Source organism: Strix uralensis, chromosome 5 (assembly GCF_047716275.1).
Source record: "Strix uralensis isolate ZFMK-TIS-50842 chromosome 5, bStrUra1, whole genome shotgun sequence".
In the NCBI taxonomy this organism is placed as follows: domain Eukaryota; kingdom Metazoa; phylum Chordata; class Aves; order Strigiformes; family Strigidae; genus Strix; species Strix uralensis.
Window position 1 is genome coordinate 59,178,064 of NC_133976.1, and position 24,380 is coordinate 59,202,443.

Genomic DNA, 24,380 nt, shown 5'->3' on the forward strand with positions numbered 1-24,380 from the left:
TCACTGCAGCTGAAATTTCCCTTCTACCTATTCCTCTGCTCTCAGCAGTTCCTTTCTTCTTGCTTGTTTTGTGTTGGTGCTGACACTTCCCTGCCCACACTCTGAAAAGATTCAGCTTGATAAACCAGCAGAAAATCAATAAAGAAGAAAAAAGCAAAGTTAACAGGTTAAAAAATTAAATTTTCTAAGCAAAGGACATTGTGGCAGGCAAGGCAATGAGTGATGGGGTATGCAGATGTTGGGGAAGAGTGGAAAGGGAGTGAAGGGCGAAATGGCCTTTCACTGTCTTTTTTATGCCGTGAGAAATTAGTTGGCTACCGCTATATTGTCTCACTGAACTGCAGTTTGCAACATCTGTAGCCTGTATTTAAGGGATGTTACAAGGTCTGATCATTGGGTGGCAGCTCTGAGCCAGTGTTTTTATCTGACAAGACGGAACTTGGGGAACTGCTTAGCTAAACCGAAATAGCTGTTAAGAACTGTTTCAGTCATCTATAAACAGTCAATACACTTGAAATATAAATACTTATACTATAGCAATTTGAAACAGAAGAGACCACCAAGCTTCTGCAGCACTCTCATACCTTCTAGTTTTTCTTGCAGCAATGGGTATTTCCCAGTTTACGCTTATGCATCCCTGCAGTTGAGGCGCAGAACATTTTGCAGGATATCAGTTTTAATAAAGATTTCCTGTTCTCCAGATAATATTTATTTACTTTTCATTTAACCCTCTGACTTCTGCCTATCTCATGCTATCCTCAATGATTCCAACCTTTGGTATTTCCACTGCAAATTATTTTGAATAGCTCATTAAAGAAATTATAACAACTATAAGAACAGGAGATAGTCACTGCAAGAACTCTTATCAGTCTTCAGCCTGCTATTAAATTCAATCCTTTATGCTGTAAAGCTTTCACTGACATAAAACTTATATTCTGAGCCACATCTATCCTGATGTAAGCCCAGCATTCCTAAAAGAAGGGAGTTTTTACTGCAGATTCGGCCTATAATAGAGTAAAAGAAAAATCCAGCACTGCCTGAAGTGGCTAGAGATCACAACAAAGAGGGAGTAAGTGAACTGACTTAATTGGCTTCAGTGGATTTCACTCTTGGGCACTGGGGTTGAAATACAATTGTGTCTTAAGTTTAAAGGTATTTAAAACATTTACCCATCAAGAGACAATGGTGGTTTGAGGGTTAGGAATTACCTGTGGTGTTCTTCTTGATAGTGGTAGAGCAAGGAGCCATGAAGCAGGAAAGTAAAAAAAAAAAACCCAAATGCAAAAAAAACCCCCAAATGTTCCTCGGGGATCTCTTTGGGTTTGGTTTGCCACAGACTCCTCTCTGAGGATCTGAAATGTTGAGGGGGTGGTGTGGGACTGCAGACACAACCAAGGCTTGGTGGGCTGAATCTGCCAAGAGTAGTGACCCAGTATCAGAGGTGGGATCACTGCACTTGGAAACAGTAAGAGAGGTTTAAGAGCAACATCTCCTTACAGATGGACAATGGACTTTCTCAGCTCTGGGCAAAACAGGGAAGTGGACTACATTACCAAGAAGCTTTCAGGTTGTGTTGCTGGTTTTAGTAAACAGGCCTACCAGTGCTTATGCTGAGTTGCCATTTTATCTCTTTTAATAAAATTCCTTTTCTTTTAAACCCTTGGATTCATTGCTCTTGAGCAGGAAAACTGATTATCCAAGCTCATTATATGCTCAAGAAAAATAATTTTCTTTTCCTATAACCTGAGAGGCTTGAACTGAAATTGATTGCCTATTTTTAGAAAGGAGCCCTAGCTAAATCTGTCTTCTCGCCCTGCCAATCACACCTATCAGGGGAATGCAAAGCAACCCTATCTCAATGCAGATGCATGGGAATTGTGGCCTGTTCATTTTACCAAGTACATAAATATATGTAAGAAAGGGGTAAGGTTGCTTGAGATCTTTTACCATGTTGGACTAGAAGCTGGAGAGGAAAGGTAGCATTTGTGGAAATAAAATGGGATTGTAATACTGTAATTTTTCAAATTTTTGTCTTGGTTATCTAAGACGCCTACATGCAACTCCAGCAGGCTTTTCTGCATCTCAAAGCTGGCTATTTTCCTTTCCACAACAGCCTTCTTCAGTATTCTGAACATCTGAATGACCTCAATATTCTGTGCATTGTCTTCCTTGCCACTGATGGATATACCATCATGTACAAGCTATCTAATTGTTTTAATGGATTTCCAAAACTTATTTACTTGGTGTGGTGGGTTGACCTTGGCTGGCTGCTAGATGCCACCAAGGTGCTCTATTACTCCACCTCCTCAGCTGGACAGGGGAATTAAAAGATGATGAAAGTCTTGTGGATCAAGATCAGGACAGGGAGATTACTCAGCAATTACTGTCATGGACAAAAAAGACTCAACTTGGAGAATTAATTTAATTTATTTCCAATCAAATCAGAATAGGATAATGAGACATAAAAACCAAATCTTGAAACACCTTCCCCCCACTCCTCCTTTCTTCCTGGGCTCAACTTCACTCCCATTTTCTCTACCTCCTCCCCCTGAGCAGTGTAGGGGGACAGGAAATGGGGACTGCAGTCAGTTCATCACACAGTGTCTCTGCTGCTCCTTCCTCCTCATGTCTTCCCTTGCTCCAGCATGGGATCCCACCCACAGGAGACAGTTCTTCATGAACTTATCTAATGTTGGCCCTTCCCATGGGCTGCAGTTCTTCACAAACTGCTCCAGCGTGTGTCCTTTCCATGGGGCACAGACCTTCAGGAACAGACTGCTTCAGTGTGGCCTCCTCTCCATGGGGCTACAGGTCCTCCCAGGAGCCTGCTCCAGTGTGAGCTCTCCACAGGGTCACAGCCTCCTTTGGGGCACATCTACCTCCTCTGGCATTGGATAACCTCCTCCCTCTCCTTCTCTCCAGAGCTCCCAGTCAGAGAGGGACCTGGGGTTGTTGATTGACAGCCAGATGAACATGAGCCAGCAGTGTGCCCAGGTGGCCAAGAAGGCCAATGGTATCCTGGCTTGTATCAGAAATAGCGTGGCCAGCAGGGACAGGGAAGGGCTCTTAACCCTGTACTCGGCACTGGTGAGGCCACACCTCGATTACTGTGTTCAGTTTTGGGCCCCTCACTACAAAAAGGACATTGAATTACTCGAGCGTGTCCAGAAAAGGGCAACGAAGCTGGTGAAGGGTCTGGAGCACATGTCATATGAGGAGCGGCTGAGGGAACTGGGGTTGTTTAGTCTGGAGAAGAGGAGGCTGAGGGGAGACCTCATCGCCCTCTACAACTACCTGAAAGGAGGTTGCAGAGATCTGGGGATGAGTCTCTTTAACCAAGTAATAAGCAATAGGACAAAAGGTAATGGCCTCAGGTTGTGCCAGGGAAGGTTTAGACTGGATGTTAGGAAGTATTTCTTTACAGAACGGGTTGTTAGGCATTGGAATGGGCTGCCCAGGGAGGTGGTGGAGTCCCCATCCCTGGAGGTGTTTAAGAGTCGGGCTGACATAGCGCTGAGGGATATGGTGTAGTTGGGAACTGTCAGTGTTAGGCTAATGGTTGGACTGGATGATCTTCAAGGTCTTTTCCAACCTAGACGATTCTGTGATTCTGTGATTCTTTACTGACCTTGGTGTCTGCAGAGTTGGTTCTCTCATATTCTCACTCCTCTCTCCCAGCTGCTGTTGTACAGCAGTTTCTACCCTTTCTTAAATATATTATCACAGAGGTGTTACCAACGTCACTGGCCAGCTCAGCTTTCACAAGCGGGAGGTCTGTCTTGGAGCTAGCTGGAACTGACTCTCTCAGATATGGGGGATATCTGTCAGATATGGCATCTTCTTACAGAAGCTACCCCTGTAGCTGTCCCACTACTAAAACCTTGACAGGAAAACCCAATACACTTGGGGATCTTTCTGACTCATCTGCACCTTCTTACTGGGTTTTAGGTTGAGGACAGAAAACACTTGCCCATAGTGGAGGAAAAATATTATGGTGCTGCCAGGATTAAATATGACTACGTAGTTCTCCAACACACGTTCTTTGGGAAAAAAATACACATTTTCAAAAAGTATGTAAGGACATTTTTGTGGGTTCTGAATGTCCATGGAGACCTAAAGGTGCAATTCAGGAGAAGAGGTTGGTGCTTGACCTGAAATGGAGACCATGACAGCAGTTTTCCCAGAAGAAAACTCATGGCAAGAGTGGTCGCTGGGGGGCTGCGGCTCCTGTGGGTCACAAGGTAACTCCCCAGCAGTGACAAGTGGTGGATGCGTGGAGTCACTGGCTGATGGCAGAAACAGGCTCTCTGTGGTGATGTACTCCAAGGGGCACTGCTGAGGAGATGTGGTACAGCTAAGAGCCTTTGGAGATTTCTGCTCTTCTGTTCTCATGTTTGTGCCTTTCCTGCAGGCTGGTGGGGCCGGTGAGACTTCTTTCTCATCGTCAAGGTGCTGCATCATTTCCTTCTGAGCTGGGAGCAGGAAGGGCTGTGGAGGGCCTGCTCCTGGTTGTTCTTGCCTCTGTGGAGCCTGGGGACAGTCTTCCTTTGGGAGGGTAACATACTGAAGGGAAACTGATTTCTCACGGGCTCCCACTGGGTCCACTTCCAGGGTCTGATGCATATCAGGCTGCGAGGACATCACTGGGCTGTACAAGTATGGACCATTGAAAGCAAAGCAAGGGATTGCTGTCTGGGAAGCAATATTTTCATCAGCACTGTTTCTCCTTGAAACAGGAAAGGAATGACCAGCAGTCTGACTTGAGAAGACAACTGGGGCATGCTCTGGCTCATTTAAAGCATGATATGAGTTCTGTAGGTCCAGAGTAACAGGCGAAATATTTGTCTTTTTAGCCTGCACCTCAGGGTACTCTGCCAAAGTCTTCGTCTGCCTGAATGTGGGAAAGTTAAACGTTGCTTATGAGAGATACTACTGAGGTAAACATTAAATATAAAACAAGCTTAGCTGAAAACACACATAGCTACATATAGGGTTAGAAAAAATCTTTCTTGGAGAAGCAGGCTAACGCAGATAGCAAACAACTGTATCCCTTCCTCAAAAGCAACTTGTATTGGCTTTTTAGTGACAGAACATTTGGTTATATCCTACCATGACTTAGGGAGCTCTTTGAGACTATCATCCACAGTGTCACTATTATTGTGCTGTTCACTCACCTGTCCACAACTTCAAGGAAACTGGCCTGCTCCATCTTCTCTGAAAGGTTGTATTTGCTGAGGTCCAGCTGGCTGCTTGTTGGCCAGTTTCCTAAATGTACTTTCTGAAAATGAAAAATCAGACATGACAAAAGAGCAGTGTCTCACTGGCAGTGGAACCAAGAACCGTACATTCCTTGTGGACAAAGAAAACAAATAGGAAAGCCTACAGCATCTAGAAACAGGAATACAACTTCACTAATATGTCTAGAAGGTGTGTTCTGTTCTCCAGAAGATGATTACTTCAAACCCGTATTGCCTTACCACTGACATAAATACAAGGACTCAGTGAGTCAACTAGGAAAGATGCCCTCCTAGACTTGTTATTTGTGAATAGAGAAGGACCTGTGGGAGACGTGATGGTAGGTGGCTGTCTTGGCCACAGTCGTCATGAAATGTTTTAGTTTAAAATTTTCAGAATAATGAGAAAAAAGACAGCAGAAGTGCTACCCTGGATCTCAAGAGAGCAAACTTTAAGCTATTCAGGAAGCTCCTTAGCAGTGTCCCCTGGGAATCTGCTTTTGAGGGCTTGGGAGTCCATAAGTGCTGGTCAGTTTTCAAGAACCACCTTTTAAAAGCACAGGAGCAGGCAATTCCAGTGTGTCATAAGTCAAGCAAGCAGGGCAGATGACCCACTTGGCTGCATAGGAAACTCCTTCTGGAGCTCAAGAGGAAAAACAAATGGCATGATCTCTGGAAGCAAGGTCAGGCTTCACAGGAAGATTATAGAGCTGTGGTTTGTACATGCAGAGAAGACACGAAAAGCCAAAGCTCAATTAGAGTTGAAGCTGGCCAGTGGTGTATCAGACAACAAGAAGGGCTTTTTTAAGTACGTTAATAGCAAGAGGAGGTCTAAAGAAAACATTAGACCAATACTTGTTGATGGTGGTCACCTGACAAATAGGGATGAAGAAAAGGCAGAGGTGCTCAATGTGGTTTTTTTCCTCAGTCTTTAATACTACCAATAGACCTTGGACTGCCCAGTCCTCTGAGTCGGAGGGCCATGAATGTGGGAACAGTGACTTTCCATTTGTGGACACTGGAAAGGGACAGCTGTATCAGCCGAATGTTCGTAAGTTCATGGGTCCTGATGGGATTCGTCCCAGAGTACTGAAGGAGCTAGCGGACGTCATGGCAGGACCCCTCTTGATCATCTACCCAAGATCTTGGGAGTCTGGGGAGGTCCTTGCTGCCTGGAAGCTAGCCAGTGTTATTCCAATTTACAAGAAGGGCATGAGGGAAGTCCCAGGAAACTACAGACCTGTTAGTCTCACCTCAGTTCCTGGAAAAATTATCGAGATGATCACACTGGGTGCTATTGAAAGGCATTTAAAGAACAATGCAATCCCCAGGCACACTCAACATGGATTCACAAAGGGAAAGTCCTGTTTAATTAATTGGATATCCTTCTATAATAAGGTGATCCACCTAGTGGATGAAGGGAAGGCTGTGGATGTAGGGGGTTGTTTATTTTAGTAAGGCTTTTGATACTGTTCATTACAGCATCCTTCTGGACAAGTTGTCCAACTGTGAGATGAGCAGGTATACACAGAGTGCTGTGTGAAGAACTGGCTGAAGAGCAGAGCTCAAAGGGTTGTAATGAATGGGGCTATGTCTGGCTGGTGACCAGTCACCAGTGGTGCACCTCAGGACTCAATTCTAGGGCCACCCTTTCCAGCTGTTGGGTTTTTTTAGACGTGATGAAGAAGGGAAGGAGGTTCTACTTACACATCTTTTAACAAATGCTATCTAAGTGTATTCCTCGATTTCCAAAAAAGAATGCTTGTCCTGGTAACAGACAGGCATGTGGTGACGTTTATTCCAGAAAACCCAACTCCTTAAAATAAAAGTTTCTTTAGTAGGGTTACCACCCTATTCTAAAAAGCTCTGAATTACTGTTCATTACTATTTGGAGATAAATGAAAGTACCAGCTCATGAAGGTTGCTAATGACACTAGCTTATTTCAGTCAGTTAAAATTTTAAATTACTGAAAATTTTCTAGCTTGATTTTAAATCACAGTAATGCTGACAAGCAAAACACAAAGAAGTCTACTAGTATAAATATAAGAACTCACTTATGTTGCATATGACCAGAACTTCTCCTAAAAATAAGTCATAGACTAAAGAAGATGTCTGTTCATTGTGAACTAGGAGACAAGAAGAGTGCTTAAGATTACTGGAAGTCGTGAAAAAGAAAGAGAAATAATGAACTCTTCAAGATAGAGGTCCCTCTTACCCCCAGGTAGCTCTGGATCAGGAGACTCTTGCTGGGGTTCGGAATCTTTTCCTCCCACATTTTCCTCTTCCTGCAATAACAACAACTCAGAGTTTTCAAGATTTGCTTCTCAACATGGCTGCAACCAAAAGAAAATGCACCCCGTACACTGTGCTGCTCAGCAGAGGAAGGCACCACCAAGGCTCTGGCATGTCACCACCCAACTCTTACCCTTGCACAGACGTGCACAAGGCTGCCCATCGCACACCAAGGCTCATCTCCACATAGACCTCTCTCCCATGGGGGACAAGAAGTGCCTCAGCCTTTATGCCACCCACAAGGCCAACAAGCTGCTAGACCTCCAAGTCACAGCACAAGCCTACCTGAGGAAATACTTATAGCTGCAATAAGCAACTATTAGCAAAGTGATGATGAGAGCTGGGAGCACCACTGGGAGAACCACTGGGGGCAGAACTGAAACACAGAAAAGAGAAATAAGTATCCACCTTCTTTTTTATTTTTTACTTACCTTATTTTGATTCTTTTTTGTGTTTTATTACATCAGCTAAACAATTTGTGCTAATAAATAGATGGTTAGGTATGTTCTAACCATGAACAATAGGAATGTCTTCAAGCATCTTAGGTCTGCCTTACTCTGTACAGTCCTGAAGAGATGGGGTCACGGAGACTTTCCACAAAAGTTTTTTCTGCTAATGGGCATAACTTATCATCAACAACATACCACTTTCTTCCTGTGGACTCTCATCAATATTTGCCTACTGTCTTACAAGCCTCCTCAGGACAAATCATGTAAGATCCTATTACTTTGGGCACAAGCCCATATGATAGCAGACATTCTGCCTCTAAGTCCAGAAACTGCAAAAACATGTAAAGGTTTTATATCCATTAGAATCTACTGTGTGTTTTACACAACCCTATATTCACTCCACAAATATAAAAGACTGATGGCTTATATTCTGTCTTCTTGCAGTCTCAGGCTCTTCAGTGATTGCTAACAGAATGGACTACTGGAATCTGGAAACAAGAATAATCCTTTGGGCAGGATCTTTGATTACTTCTCTATGTGGAAAGTTTATGGTTGGTTGTATTCACCTTGTGAAGGGAAGCAGGAAAGAAGTTTAAAAGGTCATTCCTGCTCACCTCCTCCATTAGCATTGCTGCTGTACTGCAAGGGTGCAGACAGGACAGCTACCTTGTGAAGCAACCCCAGCTAGCTCATGGCTGGACCTAGCTTCAACCCCAGCTGAGAAAATATAGTTTTCTATAGAGTCATTTCAGCCATTAACAGTCCACAGAAGTAGCCTGCATGAAAAGTACCATTCTCAGTCTTCCATGTGAACTCCTCACTCCATTCACTCCAAGGCCCCTCATAATCCAGGGGTGTATTCACCCTTGCACGCATTTTTGCCCTGTATTCTGTAGATGATGCCAGCATCTGCTGCGTGAAGATGAAAGGAGGTTCATCGTTGCTGATATTTAATGTCTGGAGAGTCTGGGAAGAAGAAAGAAGCACAAATGACAGAGGTGAGAGGAACTGTTCTTCCCTTTTGCCCAGCAAAGAGAAACCCAGGACTCCTGCACTTTCTAAGACTTACCTTTTCATATTGGTTGTTTTTCCAGTACTCAACTTGGTATCTCTGTTTTATGTTATATCCCAAAGTGTATTTTGTCCACCTCAGTTCATACTCTTGGCTCTCTGTCACTGTTACCGACACATTTGCAGGTGGCAGCACCTTAACTGGAACACACGGAATGTCTCAGAGTACTTACCAACATAATGGTCCAGCACTCCCTTTCACCACTGTGAATAGTTTCCAGGCACTGAAAACAATGTTGGTTTATGCAATGCAAGAACTCCCAGCTTTTTAACACTTCTCCATTCTCTGCATCTTCATTTTCTAGCTGAATGCAATTAACCAGCAGACACATTAAATAACAGAAAATGCGTATCCTTTAATATTGACAGCGCTCCCTGTGTACAGAAAAGCGGTAAAGCAATCAATATTTGAAACATCTGTACTAGCGCACCACATTTCCACAGATTTTCAGCTCTCTTGGAGCTACTACCTGATATTTTCACCCACTGCAGGAGCTCTCCCAGCTTTAGCCTGTGAAAAGTAGCACCAGTACCTCCAGATACCTGCAGGCAGAGATGATCCACCTGGTGCACCTCACTCAGCAGATGAGTCTGACCTCATCCAGTGCTGCAGGGGCCACTGCACAAACCTGCAAGAGCTGCACTGGCTTCATGAGAAATCACATAACGACACACTCCCCACAAACACCTCTCACCACGGCTCCCTGTCACCTGGGACACTCATGAAGGTCAATCACAGAGAAGTCAGCAGGGTGAGTCGCTCACGGAGAAGCTCTGGGTCACAACCTGAATTCCTGCACAGCAGTTTGCACTGCCACCACCTCCCTCATAGTAACAAGTGCCACTGAGGAACTCCACACCTACAAGCCACCTCTCCCAGACCTCTGTCCTGACACAGTGTCCAGTTCCTTCCTTCATCAGTCCCGGTCTCTTCCTCTTCCCACCCGCTTTTCCTCACCACTGCTGTCCTCAGCTCCACTTGCCCAGACAGGTATCTGTGCAAGAAACAACCAGGAGAAGCAAGAAACAACACAGCAACTCACTGTTCTTGTAGGCTTCAATCAGCTTCTCCTCTGTCTTGGCCCGGACAGACACACGGTACTGGCTCTGACTGCTGGAGTTGCTAACAGAGATCTCACAGCTCTGGACCACGTACGGGGCGTGGGGCAAAGCCCTCTCATGCACAGGAGAGCACTCCTCTTCTCTGAGGGGAGAAAAAGAGGTTGAGCTGAGACCAGGGGGAATGGGACAGGGCAGAAACTCCATGGGAGAGGCGCAGGCACATTGCCATGGGCCGAGCACGTACGCTGATGCCAGAGTAGCCCTGAAGAACAAGCCAAAGAGGACAGAGGTGATGATCTCTTTCTTCACTTCCCAGCTGCACATCAGACGATCTGCACCGTTGAAGAGGCAGCGAAGGTTCCTGGGCTGAAGGCCACCTTCAGAGAAGATGAGAGCAAGCTAAGTGATAGGAAAGGTCTTTCTTCTCAGCCAGCACTTCCAGCCCTGCAAGGCCCTGCTCCATCCCACACTACCTTCAGGGGTCTCCCATGACGCCTCCTTGCTCCACTCGCTGTACTGCCCAGAGAAGCCACTGGCCTGGCCTGGTCTGGCTCGCACACGGGCAACGTAGCTGCTCCCTGGGACAAGGCTGTCACGGCTGAGATGGCAAAGTGTGGTGTTGGAGAGCAAGAGCGAGGCAGCTTTCTGTGGTTGGGAGAAAGGAAAGAGAGAGAGAGAGGAGGGAGGAAATGGGGGAGTTGGGGATATGCACGCTTAAAAACTACCAAAAAATAAAAGTGCATCCTCCTGGTAGGGGAAGCAGCTTCAAATGTATTTTGCCATTTTCCCACATGAACGCACAGGTTCCTCTTGGAATGTGCTTTAATTCCATTTGGGAGCACTTCAGGGCAAAATCAAATCCAACTCAAAATCAAGTGCGGTGCTTTTTCCAGTGAAGAACAGATCTTTGCATTCAACTCAGGACAAATGGTATTTCACTAGGCAAGCTACTTGCAAACAGAAAGAGAACCCCTTCCAACTGACCTGAAACAACATTTGCTGCACCTTCTTACAGTGCCTGAGAATGGAAAAGCCATTCATCTGCACAGCTTTTACCACAGGCTCTCAAGCACCCAAAACAGTGCAGCCCAAACCAGGACAGCCCGCCTCCTCGGCTCTTACCTCCCAGGACTCCCACTGCCGCTTGTAAGTGACTTCATACTCCAGTGCATTGCCCAGCCCTTGGCTTCCATCAGCTGCTTTCCAGGTCAGCAAGAAGTCTCCTGATCTCACCAAGATGACCGAGAGGTTTTGAGGTGGGAGGGTCTGAACTGGAAGGTGAAGGTACAACCCATGAGATGAGATAGTGAGGACAGGGACATGAAAATGCCTAGCTGACGTTTGATGAATGACAGAATCTGGTTATTTAGCTATTTCCCTGAATAGCTACAAATAATCCATGATTCTTTTTCACTACAAAGTGCAAACTCTACAGGACCTGGAAATACATTCATTAACAGAACAGAAAAATAGGGACAGCGCTGCTGTTGTGGAGCTTTATAGCAACTTCATGAAAGAATATGCTGTAATGCACGTAGAGCAATTGTGATACCTTCCCTCAATACCAATCAAGACACTGCTTAGCTGGCAAGTCTACCCCCATTTTTTCCACTGTCATTGCAGGTAGACTCATTTTTGTCTATTCCAAATGCGCTGAATTTTAAGGTGGTAGTATGGCCTTATAAGCCATTTAAGTGCACTCTTGCTTACGTTTCAGGTTAAGGGCTGACCTAAGTATCTTTTTAGGATTAGATATTCCATACATTAATCTGAAAAAACTTTTAAATATACAAGAATAGAGACAAGAATTAGTGGTTCATCTTTACCATTCTGAAACAAGTAGACATTTAGATCTGCCTGCAGTGTCAGGTCAAATTTGAAGTTGTAGTTTTCTTGATCATATCCATGGATGTGACAGACCCAGTGCATTGTGAAGTTCTGGCAGTCAGCATGGTTTTCACCTTTGTGGGACCTGCAGGCCATTTCTTTGTTCCTGATTACACAGAAAAAAACATGACTACCTGAATAGGATGCTGTTAGATGGCCCAAAGTGTGGTTTCAGAAACCTTCCCCACATGCTGTTTTATTCTGTTTCTAAATCAATGTTTATCATTGTTTTATGTTGGCATAATCCTGTAGTTCATTAAGTGACATAAATAAATTCGCTAATATCAAGCACATGTGCTCTATTCCCTCTCCCTTTTCTCAAAGGAAGATGCACTCACAATAAATATCTTGGGTTGGTAGGTGTCTGAGTTCTGAGCACAACCTCTTCCACACCCTCATCCCTAGCAAGGGGTTTGGCTACCCATGCTCAAGGCTGTCTAAGCTGGAACCAATCTGACTGAGGGCCTCCCCACCTTCACTTAGAAGCTGCTTTTAATTTCAGGTCCTTGCCTTTGGTCCTTGCCTGAGCTATGATGCAGTCATATCTGTGCCTGGTGATACACATTGCTGATTGTGATCTGTTGTCACAGATGCACTCGACCCCTCCTTAACCAAACTAGCAGTAGTTTGGTCCAGGCTCCAAAGGAGGTAAAGGCCTGAGCCATAGCTGGGCCAAGAACTCCTCTAGGAAACCCACAAAGGAGCAGAGGACAGTGAAGACCCATAATGCAATTAGCACATGAATAGCATGTGGTTTTTCCATGATTCATTTATCAAGGAACAGAGAAAGTTGTGGGTAAAAGGAGTCTCATGCATACCTCTCCCATTGTATGCAACTTGTCTACAAGTTAACCACTTTATTCCATAAATATGACAGCCTAAGTGAACCTTCTCTGACCTCTCCCTGCTAGGCAACGTGGCTGCATGGCAGTGATTGCATTGGCCAAGAAGGCCAATGGCATCCTGACTTGTATCAGAAATAGCCTGGCCAGCAGGGACAGGGAAGGGCTCTTAACCCTGTACTCGGCACTGGTAAGGCCACACCTTGATTAGGTGTGTTCAGTTTTGGGCCCCTCACTACAAAAAGGACATTGAATTACTCGACCATGTCCAGAGAAGGGCAACGAAGCTGGTGCAGGGTCTGGAGCACATGTCGTACGAGGAGCGGCTGAGGGAACTGGGGTTGTTTAGTCTGGAGAAGAGGAGGCTGAGGGGAGACCTCATCGCCCTCTACAACTACCTGAAAGGAGGTTGCAGAGATCTGGGGATGAGTCTCTTTAACCAAGTAATAAGCAATAGGACAAAAGGTAATGGCCTCAGGTTGTGCCAGGGAAGGTTTAGACTGGATGTTAGGAAGTATTTCTTTACAGAACGGGTTGTTAGGCATTGGAATGGGCTGCCCAGGGAGGTGGTGGAGTCCCCATCCCTGGAGGTGTTTAAGAGTCGGGCTGACATAGCGCTGAGGGATATGGTGTAGTTGGGAACTGTCAGTGTTAGGCTAATGGTTGGACTAGATGATCTTCAAGGTCTTTTCCAACCTAGACGATTCTGTGATTCTGTGATTCTGATCTCCCCTTGAGCTGGGACGCCTCTCAAAGTTGGTCCTTAAAGCAACAAGATCTTTTACCAACAACAGATCATTGGATGAGCCTAATTTGAGTTCTCCCTGGACAGCAACCAGACTGCACACTAGGCAACTCTCCCCTTGAGCAGGGACACCTCTCAATGTTAAGAGATATTAGTCATTTAGCTTAAATAAGTTTTAAATATAATAAATCACTTAGAGTTATAATGTTGTGTGATTCAGTATACTTTTTGCTTAACTTTACTTACTTAGCATGAGTAGGTGGATTTGCTGAAGCCTTAGGCTGCAAGCTGTAAACTTTTACCTAGATTTACTGAATGTGTACCTACTTAAGCAAATCAGGGCCTCCAGAGCCTGTGCAAACCAGAAGATAAGGAGGCTTCAAGGCTACAACCGTCAACAACAGCTGCAACTAGACAAGATAACAGCCTGTCTGGAGACAGTGAAGGAATCCAGTAAGGAGTCAGAAGATCTCAGACCAGAATCACTATTAGACCAAAGGGCTCATGGAAGGCGCATGAAGAGAGTGGAAAGAGTGTGTGAGGGGTGGATGAATAGTCTGTAAGGTATAATTGCCCAGGGATTTCTTTGGGGTCCCTCTCCAGAGGCACCCAGCTTGTGCAGATCCTGCTGCTATACCACTCTATTAAATTATTTATTCTTATAAGATTCAATGCCTGAGACTCAGCTTTGAGAAACCTAGGATTTGAACTACAAAGTGAACTAACACCAGACACCCAGATGGAGGGTGCTTCTTTAACATCAAGGTTTGAGATTCCTTACCTGAGACTAAGAGATCCTTCCTTACCCAAGGCAGATAGACCCCTTATTTGCAACAAATCCTCTGTAAGTGACTGATAGCATGCTGAATGAATATGTAATGAAATCCATGTAGCTAATTCCATTAGCCATAAACTGTTGACCAAGTCTGGGACTAAGTCTGGATCCAGCTGCACCTAGACTCCTCTCTGAGAAGGAGTTTGGAAAGCAAGGGGGTCCACTCTAAACTCCGTGACTCAATGGAAGGGTCTCCCTTATCTTTTTACATCTCTGATCTCTGTGTAAATCATTCTAAATCAATTCTAACTCAGTATCCCTGTGTATGTTTCTTCCATATAGTAAATGATAGAGTGAGTGAACCTTGCCATCGAACTCTGTTAAGTTGCACTTCTACAAATTCATATGAAAATCACTTGTTAATACCTTTGATGGTGATTCTTTAAGTGATCTAAAACACTCATCCATGTCAAATTGGCGTAGTCAGCAGGATCCTAAATCAGGATTTGTGATATCTGTGGAATTGACTTCCTGAATTGACCTTAAGCCTGGCTACTGGATAGGGACTTCCCTGCGGATCTGGACTGATGGCTGATCCTGGTCACTCTCACTGTTCTACTTTTCTTGTTACTGTGGGATTACACCACTGTCAATGAGGTCAATGTCTTGCTGTCACCCACAGCTCCCCTTCCTTTAGCAATCAAAGGTTGTTGCTTCCATAACAGTAGGGTTGGCAGTTTACATGCGTACATATGTATGTTATGCTATCCTTACACTTGAGAAGTCAAAGAAGGTAAGCCAAAGAAATGCAGCTAGCAGCTGGGATGGAAGTGTTGTGAGGACTATGGGACTGCAGTCCTCCTACCAAAAAAAAAATACATCCATGCAGACTGTAGAGTCCTTTGTGCCACAGGAACATTTCTGTGTGTCCTGGTTTAACCAGGATAGGGTTAAGTTTCCCCAGCAGAGGGGGGGGAAGCTCTAGCCGGGTTATTCAGATACCATGCGGACAGGACGTCACATCCTGGCAGGTCACATTTTTTTCTGGCGCGGGAGCTCGGTGCACTCGTGGTTTTGTACATCGTGCTTCAAACTGCTGTATTTGGTAGCTATTTTGCTCTGTTAATTGCTATCACTATTACTGTTATTGTTATTGCTGTTGTTTGTTGTGTTGCTATTGCATTGTTGTATTAAACCTTTCCTTATTTCAGTCTTGGGGCTTTGTATTTCACTCCCTTTGTGGGGGAGGGGCAGCGGCCGCGTGGTCTCAGACCCCGGCAGGGGCTAAACCACCACACTGTGGTTTGTAGACTTCAATCCACATCAAACTGCTAACATCTGGAATGTGATTCAATACTCTAGGGACTGTAAGGGGCACCTTCTCCATTGACTTCAACAGCTGTCAGGCCAACTCATGAATGAATCCTACAGCTCTCTCTCAAAAATAAATTATAGAATAGAATCATAGAATCATAGAATGGTTTGGGTTAGAAAGGACCCCTAGTTTCAAGCCCCCTGCCATGGGCAAGGACACCTTCCACTAGATCAGGTTTCTCAAAGGCCCATCCAACCCGGCCTTGAACATTTCCAGAGAGGGGGCATCCACAACCTCTTTGGTCAGCCTGTTCCAGTGTCTCACCACCTTCACTGTAAAGAATTTCTTCTTTACATCTAATCTAAATCTACCCTCTTTCAGTTTAAAGTCATTATCCCCTGTCCTATCACTACATGCCCTTGTAAAAAGTCTCTCTCCAGCTGTCTTGCAGATCCCCTTTAGGTACTGGAAGGCCGCTATAAGTTCTCCCCAGAGCCTTCTCTTCTCCAGGCTGAACAACCCCAACTTTCTCAGCCTGTCTTTACAGGAGAGGTGCTCCAGCCCTCTGATGATATTTGTGGCCCTCCTCTGGACGCACTCAAACACGTCCATGTCCTTCTTATGTTGGGGGGCCCAGAGCTCCCCACACACAGTACTCCAGGTGATGTCTCATGAGAGCAGAGTAGAGGGGGAGGATCATCTCCCTTTACCTGCTGATCATGCTTCTCTTGCTGCAGCCCAGTACGCAATTGGCTTTCTGGGCTGCAAGTGCTCATTTCCAGGTCATGTTGAGCTTCTCGTCAACCAACACCCCTAAGGCCTTTTCTGCAGGGCTGCTCTCAATCAATTAATCAATTCAGTGTTAATAAATACATAGAAATTCATGTGACAAAAGAAGAATTCTAACTATACAACAAGATCAAAGAACCCGCGAGAGCAGACAAATAATAATAGTAATGAGAGAGTCCCATTAAACCAAGATAACTTCTTCTGATCCTTATTTCAAGTTTTCTTCCCACCCTTCAATCTCTCTGCTGTTTATCCCTCCGTCTTGTGCTTCTATTATCATTTTGCTCCTTCCGCTGTCTCTTCCTTCTTCTCTGTCCCTTCCTCTCCCTTGTACTCTCCAGCTGACTGTTCTGTTTTCTTGAAAGGAAGAAGTAGAAAAAGATAGTGCAAGATGTAGTGTAGTATCTCTGAGAGGAAACCCAATGAGTCAAACACATACAACTTCTCTTTTTCTCACAGTTTGTTTTGCAGAAATTATTTCAACACAGCTATGATCTTACTGGCTTAAGGAAGAAGCAGCCTTCTTTCCCATGCTGATTAGTTATTATCACCACTGCATCTGGTGTAACACATACTTCTCCACTAGGGTGCAATAATTATCTTGTCCTGCCATATTCTGTGTGTGTGTTCTCACAGCAAAAGCAGAGGAGAGTGATTGAAAAGATAATAAAACCAATTTGATTAGCATGCTCTTCTTCTTGCTCTTCCTCATCCTGTACAGAACCAACTTTCTCCCTAGTTTGGACATAACACCGATGTCTGCAAGCTGGATACTATGCTGGCTGCAAGCCCAGTCCACTGTCCTTTTTCCCAGCTCCATCTCTCAGTTTCAGCAGCCAAGCCCCTTCAGACTCTTCACAGAACACCAGGCAGGCACTTACTTTTCACAGCAGTTGTTAAAGTTCAGAGTCACATTCATGAATTGATGAGCCTCTGAACACTCCATCCATGTGCAAGTTGTAAGAGATATGTAGTCATTATAACACTGTAGGGTCTTCATTGGGATGCTCTCTGAAAAGAGGAAACAATCAGAAGGCAGATGGGGCTAGAAGTAGTGGGAAATGGTAAAATGAACACAAGCTCTGCTACTGTGCTGGAGAAGGCAGAGACAGAGAAGTCAGGAGCTGGGTGATGAGATCTGCTGGGAATATCCCTAGTGTTGTTCAGCTCATACTGCATGGAATTCACAATAAAATTTGGTCCTTCATGGGAAAGTCTGAAAACAAGGAGTCTCCAACAGTAGCTCCTGCTCTTAGAGTAGGCTGGACTGTCATTATGTTGCCATTTATCAGACTTTTATCATGAGTCTTAGGACTCAGAAAGCCCCAACTTTCTGACTCCACTTGTTTGTAGTTCAAAATGGTCATGCAAGGAAAGTAAGATTCTGGTCTACAACCTGTGAAGAAAAGCTGGAATTGTTTTGTAATAGGTAAAATTAATTTTCAAGAAATATTATAATTCAAAAGATAAGTCCAAAGGGTTAAGCTTGATGTTTTTAAGCCTCATAGGGCTTCATGTCTTTGAAGCAAAAGGCCTCACAACACTGGCTAAAACCTCAGACACATCTTCCCCTTTCTGCTCCCCAGACTGGAATCACAACCATTCTAATACAGTGAACTATGATCTAAGAGTTCAGATTGTACCTCTGTTCCTGTTCCTGAACTGCAGAGGTCTGATGCTCCATGAAACTCCAACACAGATGGAAAGCTGCTCAAGCAAATGTGCATATAACACAGAAAGCTTAAAAGAGCAGCTCTCCTGAAGCCTGTGGCCTCCTATGAATAATCTTTTGATATTCCCAGCAGGAGGAAATGAAAGTACCAAGACCAACTGGGCAATGCTGAATGGGCATTTATTTAGCTGAGCACTCACATCAGCATCAGTGTCCTAGGATCAGCATCATTCTGAGTCCTGGTAAATTCCTGCATAGTTTTGCAATAAACAAGGGTCCAAGCCAAATGGGAGGACCCCCAGGACCTAGGCAGTGTAGTGTTGACTTTTGTACCCCTTAACAACAGAAAGAATCTGGGTGACATTTAGAAAAACAACTTCTAAAAACATATAGATTTTTAAAAAGCCAAACAAATGCTCTCACCAATTCACTGATCTTCTAGCAGTCAAGAGATGTCTCGAGTAGGAAGGCAGTAAGTGCAAGATATGAGTGAGTGATTTGTTGTTTAAGGCAAAAAAACAGATGCCTCATTAAGAAAGACATTGAGTTTTGCCTTTGTGAGTTGTGGTCATGCTGGTGAATACATTCACATGCCCACCAAATAAGCCCACTTGCCCTAGCAAGAGTTATGTCTCTAGGAAGACATATGCAAAAGTGAGAGACACCCACTCTGGTTAGCTACAATGACATTTAAGTCACAGAAAGGAGAAAGCTTCCTGGCAAGGAAGACGTATTTAAAAAACCTAGCAGCTGAAAAATTTATGACTCTCTATCAGTAAACAAACATACCTCATAGGTGGATTTACAGAGAACCTGCTTTTCCTTTTCATTTGTGAAAAAGCTCTATTCAAGGCAGAGCTGTGTCTGTGTTGAGGAAAGGTCACTGTTAACCTAGGAAAATGAATGTGTCCTTCCCTGAGAATTCAGACTCTGAGAACAGGCACTGGAGTTGTCTCTGCTATGATGGGAATTACTGACCCAGGGTCAGCTCGGTTGAGACGCCTGTTTTTCAGAAACAGCAGCCAAGAGATGGTGAGGAATGATTTTGCCATTCCTAGCAGCCCTAGGGCTGATGCCTAATCTTGCAAGAAACACCTGTGCCCAAGCCAAGTCATTTTCAGGTCCAAAAAGTAAAATATGCTGCAAGGACAAGGTTTTTGCAGTCACTGTAGGGGTATTGCTTGAGAGACCACAAAGTCCATGGCATTTAATACTGTGAGTCACATGTTAGGCAAGGGAGCATAATCCTCCCAAGTAGCAGAGATATGTGTCTATCTCTGGAAAGATAGGTGTGCAACAGGTACATTTTTCAATACCTTTTACTTCAATACCTTTTATTCAATACTTCAGAGGCTCCAACACTTATGAGTAATGACTAAGTTCTCCACTCGCACAGGTGTTGTGCCTCTGCTCTCTCAGCTGTGTTATCACCCAGCTCTCAACTCCCTGTCTCTTAGGAAGCAGCCAGCCCTCGCTCTAACTCTAAAGAAAAGAAGAGTATCGCTTGGAGGCAGGACAAATCAACAGACATAATGAAGAGACACCTATTGTTGAGGAAAAAAAGGCAGGCTGATAAAAAGTTTTCTTTTGGTATAAACGAAAACGATATCTAACAATGGGACAGGCAAAGTCATAGCTCATACTGGTAATAGTCAGGCCTACTCAGATGTGAAACTTCATGACTAGTCAATTTAAATAAATATACTAACAGGCTTTGAACATTGTCTGGCACATGAAGTTTGGGGCCTTGCTTAAATACCATTCACAACTGTCCCATTGGCATACATCTGGAGTGTTTGGTACAGCCCTGGTTAACTACCTATGTGTACATTCACAGAGCCTCCTTCTCTTTCTGTCACCAAGATAAAAGTAGAAAATAAAGGGAGGATGGAGAAAAAAATCGGGCTAAAAGAAAAGGAGAAATAATAGAAAAGAAAGGAGGAAAAAATAGAGACAAAGAGTCTGAAACTCACCTCCAATAGTTCTAACCCCCAAAACCAAGCATGGAGCCAGAAGAAGACTGATGAGCTCTCTCATCTTCAGACCTTTGCATACAAGCATAATCTTATGTCAGGCAACAACTCCCTGCATCACTGGCTGTTCTTCCTCAAATGCATGCTCAACAGCCACTCCTCCTCCTTCTTTGTCACTGGTTGTAGCTGAAAGAAAACTCATGTGGTTAGCTGAGAGAGTCTTGGGCCTTCTGTTGGCCCCAAATCACCTCTTCCATCAACACTGACATGATCTCTCAGAGTAGCTTCATATGAAGTTAATTTATTAATGGGATAACTTTCTGCCTCTTCACCAGAGGACAAGGACAAAGCTTGCTGTTTGGAACTAAGGATAGGATTTTCCACCTCCTTCCTTCACCTTGAGAGTAAGAAATAACCCCTAAGGTATGAGAAGGAATTAATTATCCATGTTGATTCACCCATCTGATCCATACAAAGTACACCTTGCTGTTCCATTGAATCATGAACCTGTCCAAAAAGAAACACTTCCTTGCCTCTCTTACCACTCCTACTCACAAAAATGTACTTCTGGTGAACTGAGAGATCCAGTCCTCCTATTTCTTCACTTTAAGACGTGATTCACAGGATTTTAAAATCCTTGTTTGTTTGAGGAGAGAGGGCTCCTTGCCAATTCCTTTCCCGCAGTACACAACACGATACAACACGCTTACCTGACCTGAATGCTGAGTGGTCTTCAAGGCAGGTGCTTCACAGCAAGTGGTTATTTGACTTTCTCATTTATCACTCACATGGAGTTGGTGTAAATGCAGCTGCCAGTGGGACACCCACAGCCCTGCCCCTTCAAATAAGCCTGTGCTCTACTTCCCTTTCAGTTGTGTTGTTGTAGTCTTCAACACCAGAGATTTGTTCTCTCTGACCTTCCTCTTTATAGCGTAAGTCCAGCAACTAGGTTCCTGATCAGATGTCATATAATTAAGAGGAAGAGGGAAGGAAATACTTTTCACTGTTATGTTTTACTTAAACAATTTCCAAGAAATGCAACTAATTTTTCCACAAATAAGATGTAATGATCTCTTAACAGAGGCTGAACTTTGCTGTTTGTTCTCTGTTGATCTGCTGTTTGTTTTCTGTTGATCTGTTGATCTGCACTCAAAACCTGTCCTTTAAATCATCGTTCTCCTTGTGTGCAATGTTTTCTGAAAGGGAAGTTCATTGCCATAAACAAATAAAACATTAGTCTACATTGTGAATGTTGTCTTAAAGACACATTGCTGTTGCTAAGCCTGACATATATAAAACTGTCACCATCCAAATAGTAGCACTCGAAGTATGGATTCTGCTTAAAACAAACCCACACTGTTAAGGGATTAAAATTCAAGCCACACTCTGATTACATATTTTAATTTAAGTGATAATATCACTCTGCATCAGTAGAAGTGAGGAAAACACACTCAGATGGAGACAGTGTAATTTAACATATATTTAGATCTTCTTTTTAATCTTAGGAAAAAAAGGAAGGTGAGTGGTGGCATCTAAAGAAGTGAGGGGCAGTGAGGTTTCTTACTGCTTTCTCTAACCTAGCCTGCAGTCTCTGTGAAGATACTACTAGACTTTTGGGCAGCATCTTTATCAATTGAAAGTGCCAGAGTTCAGGCAACTTTGGATTTCATCCTCCGCAGCAATACACAATTTCTTAGGAAACACTGGCAGCTGGAAGTGCATTAGAAAAATTTTTTAAAAGCTAAAAGAAAAGCAGAATAAGCCAAAGAGATGATGAAGAAGGAAAAGCTACTTGGCAATAATTTTCAGGACATGCTGTAAAAGTAAACATTGCACACAGTGTATGGACATGACCTTGAGAATGGAGACTTTTTTTCTTTGCAGGCCCCAAGGGGCACACATGCACCCTCCTCTTCATGTGTCTTTCACAGATAAAAAAGAGGTGTAAGCTTATCCCCTCAGTTTCTTCTTAACAGGCAGAAGAATTATCCCACTTAGATGCAGAGACCTCAGTGGAGAAAAATGAGGATTGGTAGTGAATACCCATGCACTATGTCTCTTGAAACTTGAGTCATTCATATAAGTAATTTTTTTTTCTTTTCATGCTTGTTAAACACACTCACACTGTGTGTGATTCCAAGCAATACTCTGTTACTCCTCTAAATTTACTCCAGTCAGGTTTTGGCATCCCTGGACACAAAGGATCTACAATTTACAAGGTGTGCTTCTGCAACAGAGCAATGCTTGATGAATGTGAGATTAAGGTTCCCTTGGAGGGAACTGAGGCGTGTCTCTTCAGCAAAGCTGCTACAGTAACTTAAGCCTGCATGGAGTGTGACCATATCAGTGACAGCAAATTCACCATGCTAGTCTCATAGCAGAGTCTGACACCATCAGTTAACCTTGTGAGTTTGCAGAGAAATCACTGTGCCAGGACAAAGCTATGCTACAAGGGCCTGAAGAGCCTGAAGAAAGTTGAAAGATAACTTCCTCTATATAACCAGGCTGTGAGGTCATGCCTTTCTTTTTAAAGGCCACACAAAGGGAGTTAATTGACATGTTAATTCCCTATCTAAAGTGAAATCCAGTAACAACCTTTAGCAGCAACTTAGCGTAGAGGTTCAAGAAAAGCCTTCTGATACAAAGACCAGGTAGGAGGGGTGAGTATAAATCCCTGGATTTCTCCTGCTATGTTTGCTGAACCATAGTGAAAGCAATTTACATGGGTATATATAAAAAGCAGTGAGCAGATTGCCATAAATTCAGTGGTAATCTCTTCAGGACTACTGGGATGGACTCTTTGACCAAAAAGACTTTAATTAATCCTGTCAGAAAACACAGAATCATGAACTGACAACACAGCAAAAGGCCATTTGTTAGCCAGTTAAAATCTTTTATCCCAAAGTGAGATGTAACTTGACTGAATGGATGGACAAGTCAAGTTTTTCAGCTCCAAAACAGAACATGAGGATGAAGCCAAATCATCCTTTAGACACTGTGTGGGTCTTGTCATATCTGCAGAGGCCATCCATAGCCTCTCTTGCACTCAGTGGAAGTTCTGTCTGGCACGTGATATCACAGATTGATATCACAGTATCCATGGGTGGGCTGAGTGGACCTCATCTGCTGGATCTGGTCTTCACTGCAGGAAGAAGTCACCTTCCAAAAAGTGATCGTGGGCAACATGAACACTAGCCAGCATTGTGCCATGAGTTACTCAACAAGTACCATGTTAGCAAAGGATAATAGGTGTCTTAAGTAGGATGGGCTGCCTTCAGGAGCAGAAAAAAGGAAAATATCTCCTTCATTTCTAATAAAATTAAGGTCATGACCATGTAAATAAAAACATGAAAAAACATTTTACTAGAAAAGACACATGCAATTGAAAAGATGGCACATACCATTACTAAGACATTCTCTTAGTAAGTGCTAAGAAAGACCCAATGGTTGTGGCCCATATGCACACCACCAACAAAGAAACAGCGGGTGAGAGGTCTTGAAACCAAAGTTTAAACCTGGAGGCTGAAAATGCAGTCCCGCATGGTAGCATTCTTCAATGGTTTTATACACTCTGTCAGATAACAGAGACTCAATGCATGATTGATAAAATTGTGTAGGGAAAAGGGGATTATATTTATTAGTATCTGGTAAATTTTTGAAGCAGATTGAGTTTATATAAGATGGGTTCCACCTAATCAAAACAGAATCAGTGCTGCTGACATTTAAGATAAAAACGCTATGAGGCAATTTTAAATTGAAAACCAAGGAAATCATGCCAGATGTGGAAAGTAAATTGTTAAGATTGATGTATCTGTGTGGTCTGAAATCACAGAAAGCCTGTGACTTAGAAAAACTGGTAGAATAGAAGGTAAGAAAAAACAAAGAAAAACAATAACCCAGGTAAGCAGAGCATATAAAACTATACAAATACTTCACTTTAAAAATACAGTCTAAATGGCAGAACCATTGGCAAATGCCTTTTTAAAAAAAAAAAATGTAATAGGCATTATGGAAGTTTAATGAAGAGAAGATATTCAGTGGAACACTAATACATAAATACACATTTTGTACAGGAAGAATAGTTTACATTTACACATTAATGCTAAAGAAAGTATAGTGTCAAACAGAGTATGTGTCAACAGTTGTGCTGTACTACAGAATTTCAATGGCTGCAGAATCTTATCCCACACTAAAAGGAATGGTATACTGTTAGTGCTATGCTATCAATCACCTGACAAAAAGGAGGGGAGTGAAATGCTAGAGACGACCAGTG

General features: G+C 43.6%; 1 protein-coding gene across 2 annotated transcripts; it reads right to left on the reverse strand.

Annotated features, from left to right (window-relative positions):
• Positions 1 to 2,413: 2,413 nt before the first annotated feature.
• CSF2RB (colony stimulating factor 2 receptor subunit beta) lies at positions 2,414 to 20,989 on the reverse strand. Of its 2 annotated transcripts, XM_074871260.1 has the most exons (14): positions 20,818 to 20,989; positions 20,108 to 20,293; positions 17,344 to 17,473; positions 11,936 to 12,102; positions 11,232 to 11,380; positions 10,583 to 10,754; positions 10,354 to 10,486; positions 10,091 to 10,251; positions 9,046 to 9,188; positions 8,768 to 8,942; positions 7,813 to 7,903; positions 7,451 to 7,520; positions 5,175 to 5,278; positions 2,414 to 4,891 (listed from the first exon to the last, which is right to left on the reverse strand). In XM_074871260.1, the coding sequence occupies exons 2-14, from the start codon at positions 20,193 to 20,195 to the stop codon at positions 4,114 to 4,116; spliced, it is 2,361 nt and encodes a 786-aa protein (XP_074727361.1). In that variant the 5' UTR covers positions 20,196 to 20,293; positions 20,818 to 20,989; the 3' UTR covers positions 2,414 to 4,113. The 2 variants fall into 2 exon arrangements, with proteins under 2 accessions (XP_074727361.1, XP_074727360.1); XM_074871259.1 differs by having other exon boundaries at positions 10,091 to 10,486.
• Between the last annotated feature and the right edge of the window lie 3,391 nt (positions 20,990 to 24,380).

Excerpts from the sequence above, each read along its gene's own strand:
- CSF2RB (XM_074871259.1), bottom strand. The coding sequence starts at position 20,195 with ATGCTTGTATGCAAAGGTCTGAAGATGAGAGAGCTCATCAGTCTTCTT. Across the intron at positions 11,381-11,935 it reads TGTCTACTTGTTTCAGAATG|TTCAGACCCTCCCACCTCAA; the intron begins GTAAAGATGAAC and ends TTCACCTTCCAG. Across the intron at positions 9,189-10,090 it reads GATTGAAGCCTACAAGAACA|TTAAGGTGCTGCCACCTGCA; the intron begins GTGAGTTGCTGT and ends CGTGTGTTCCAG.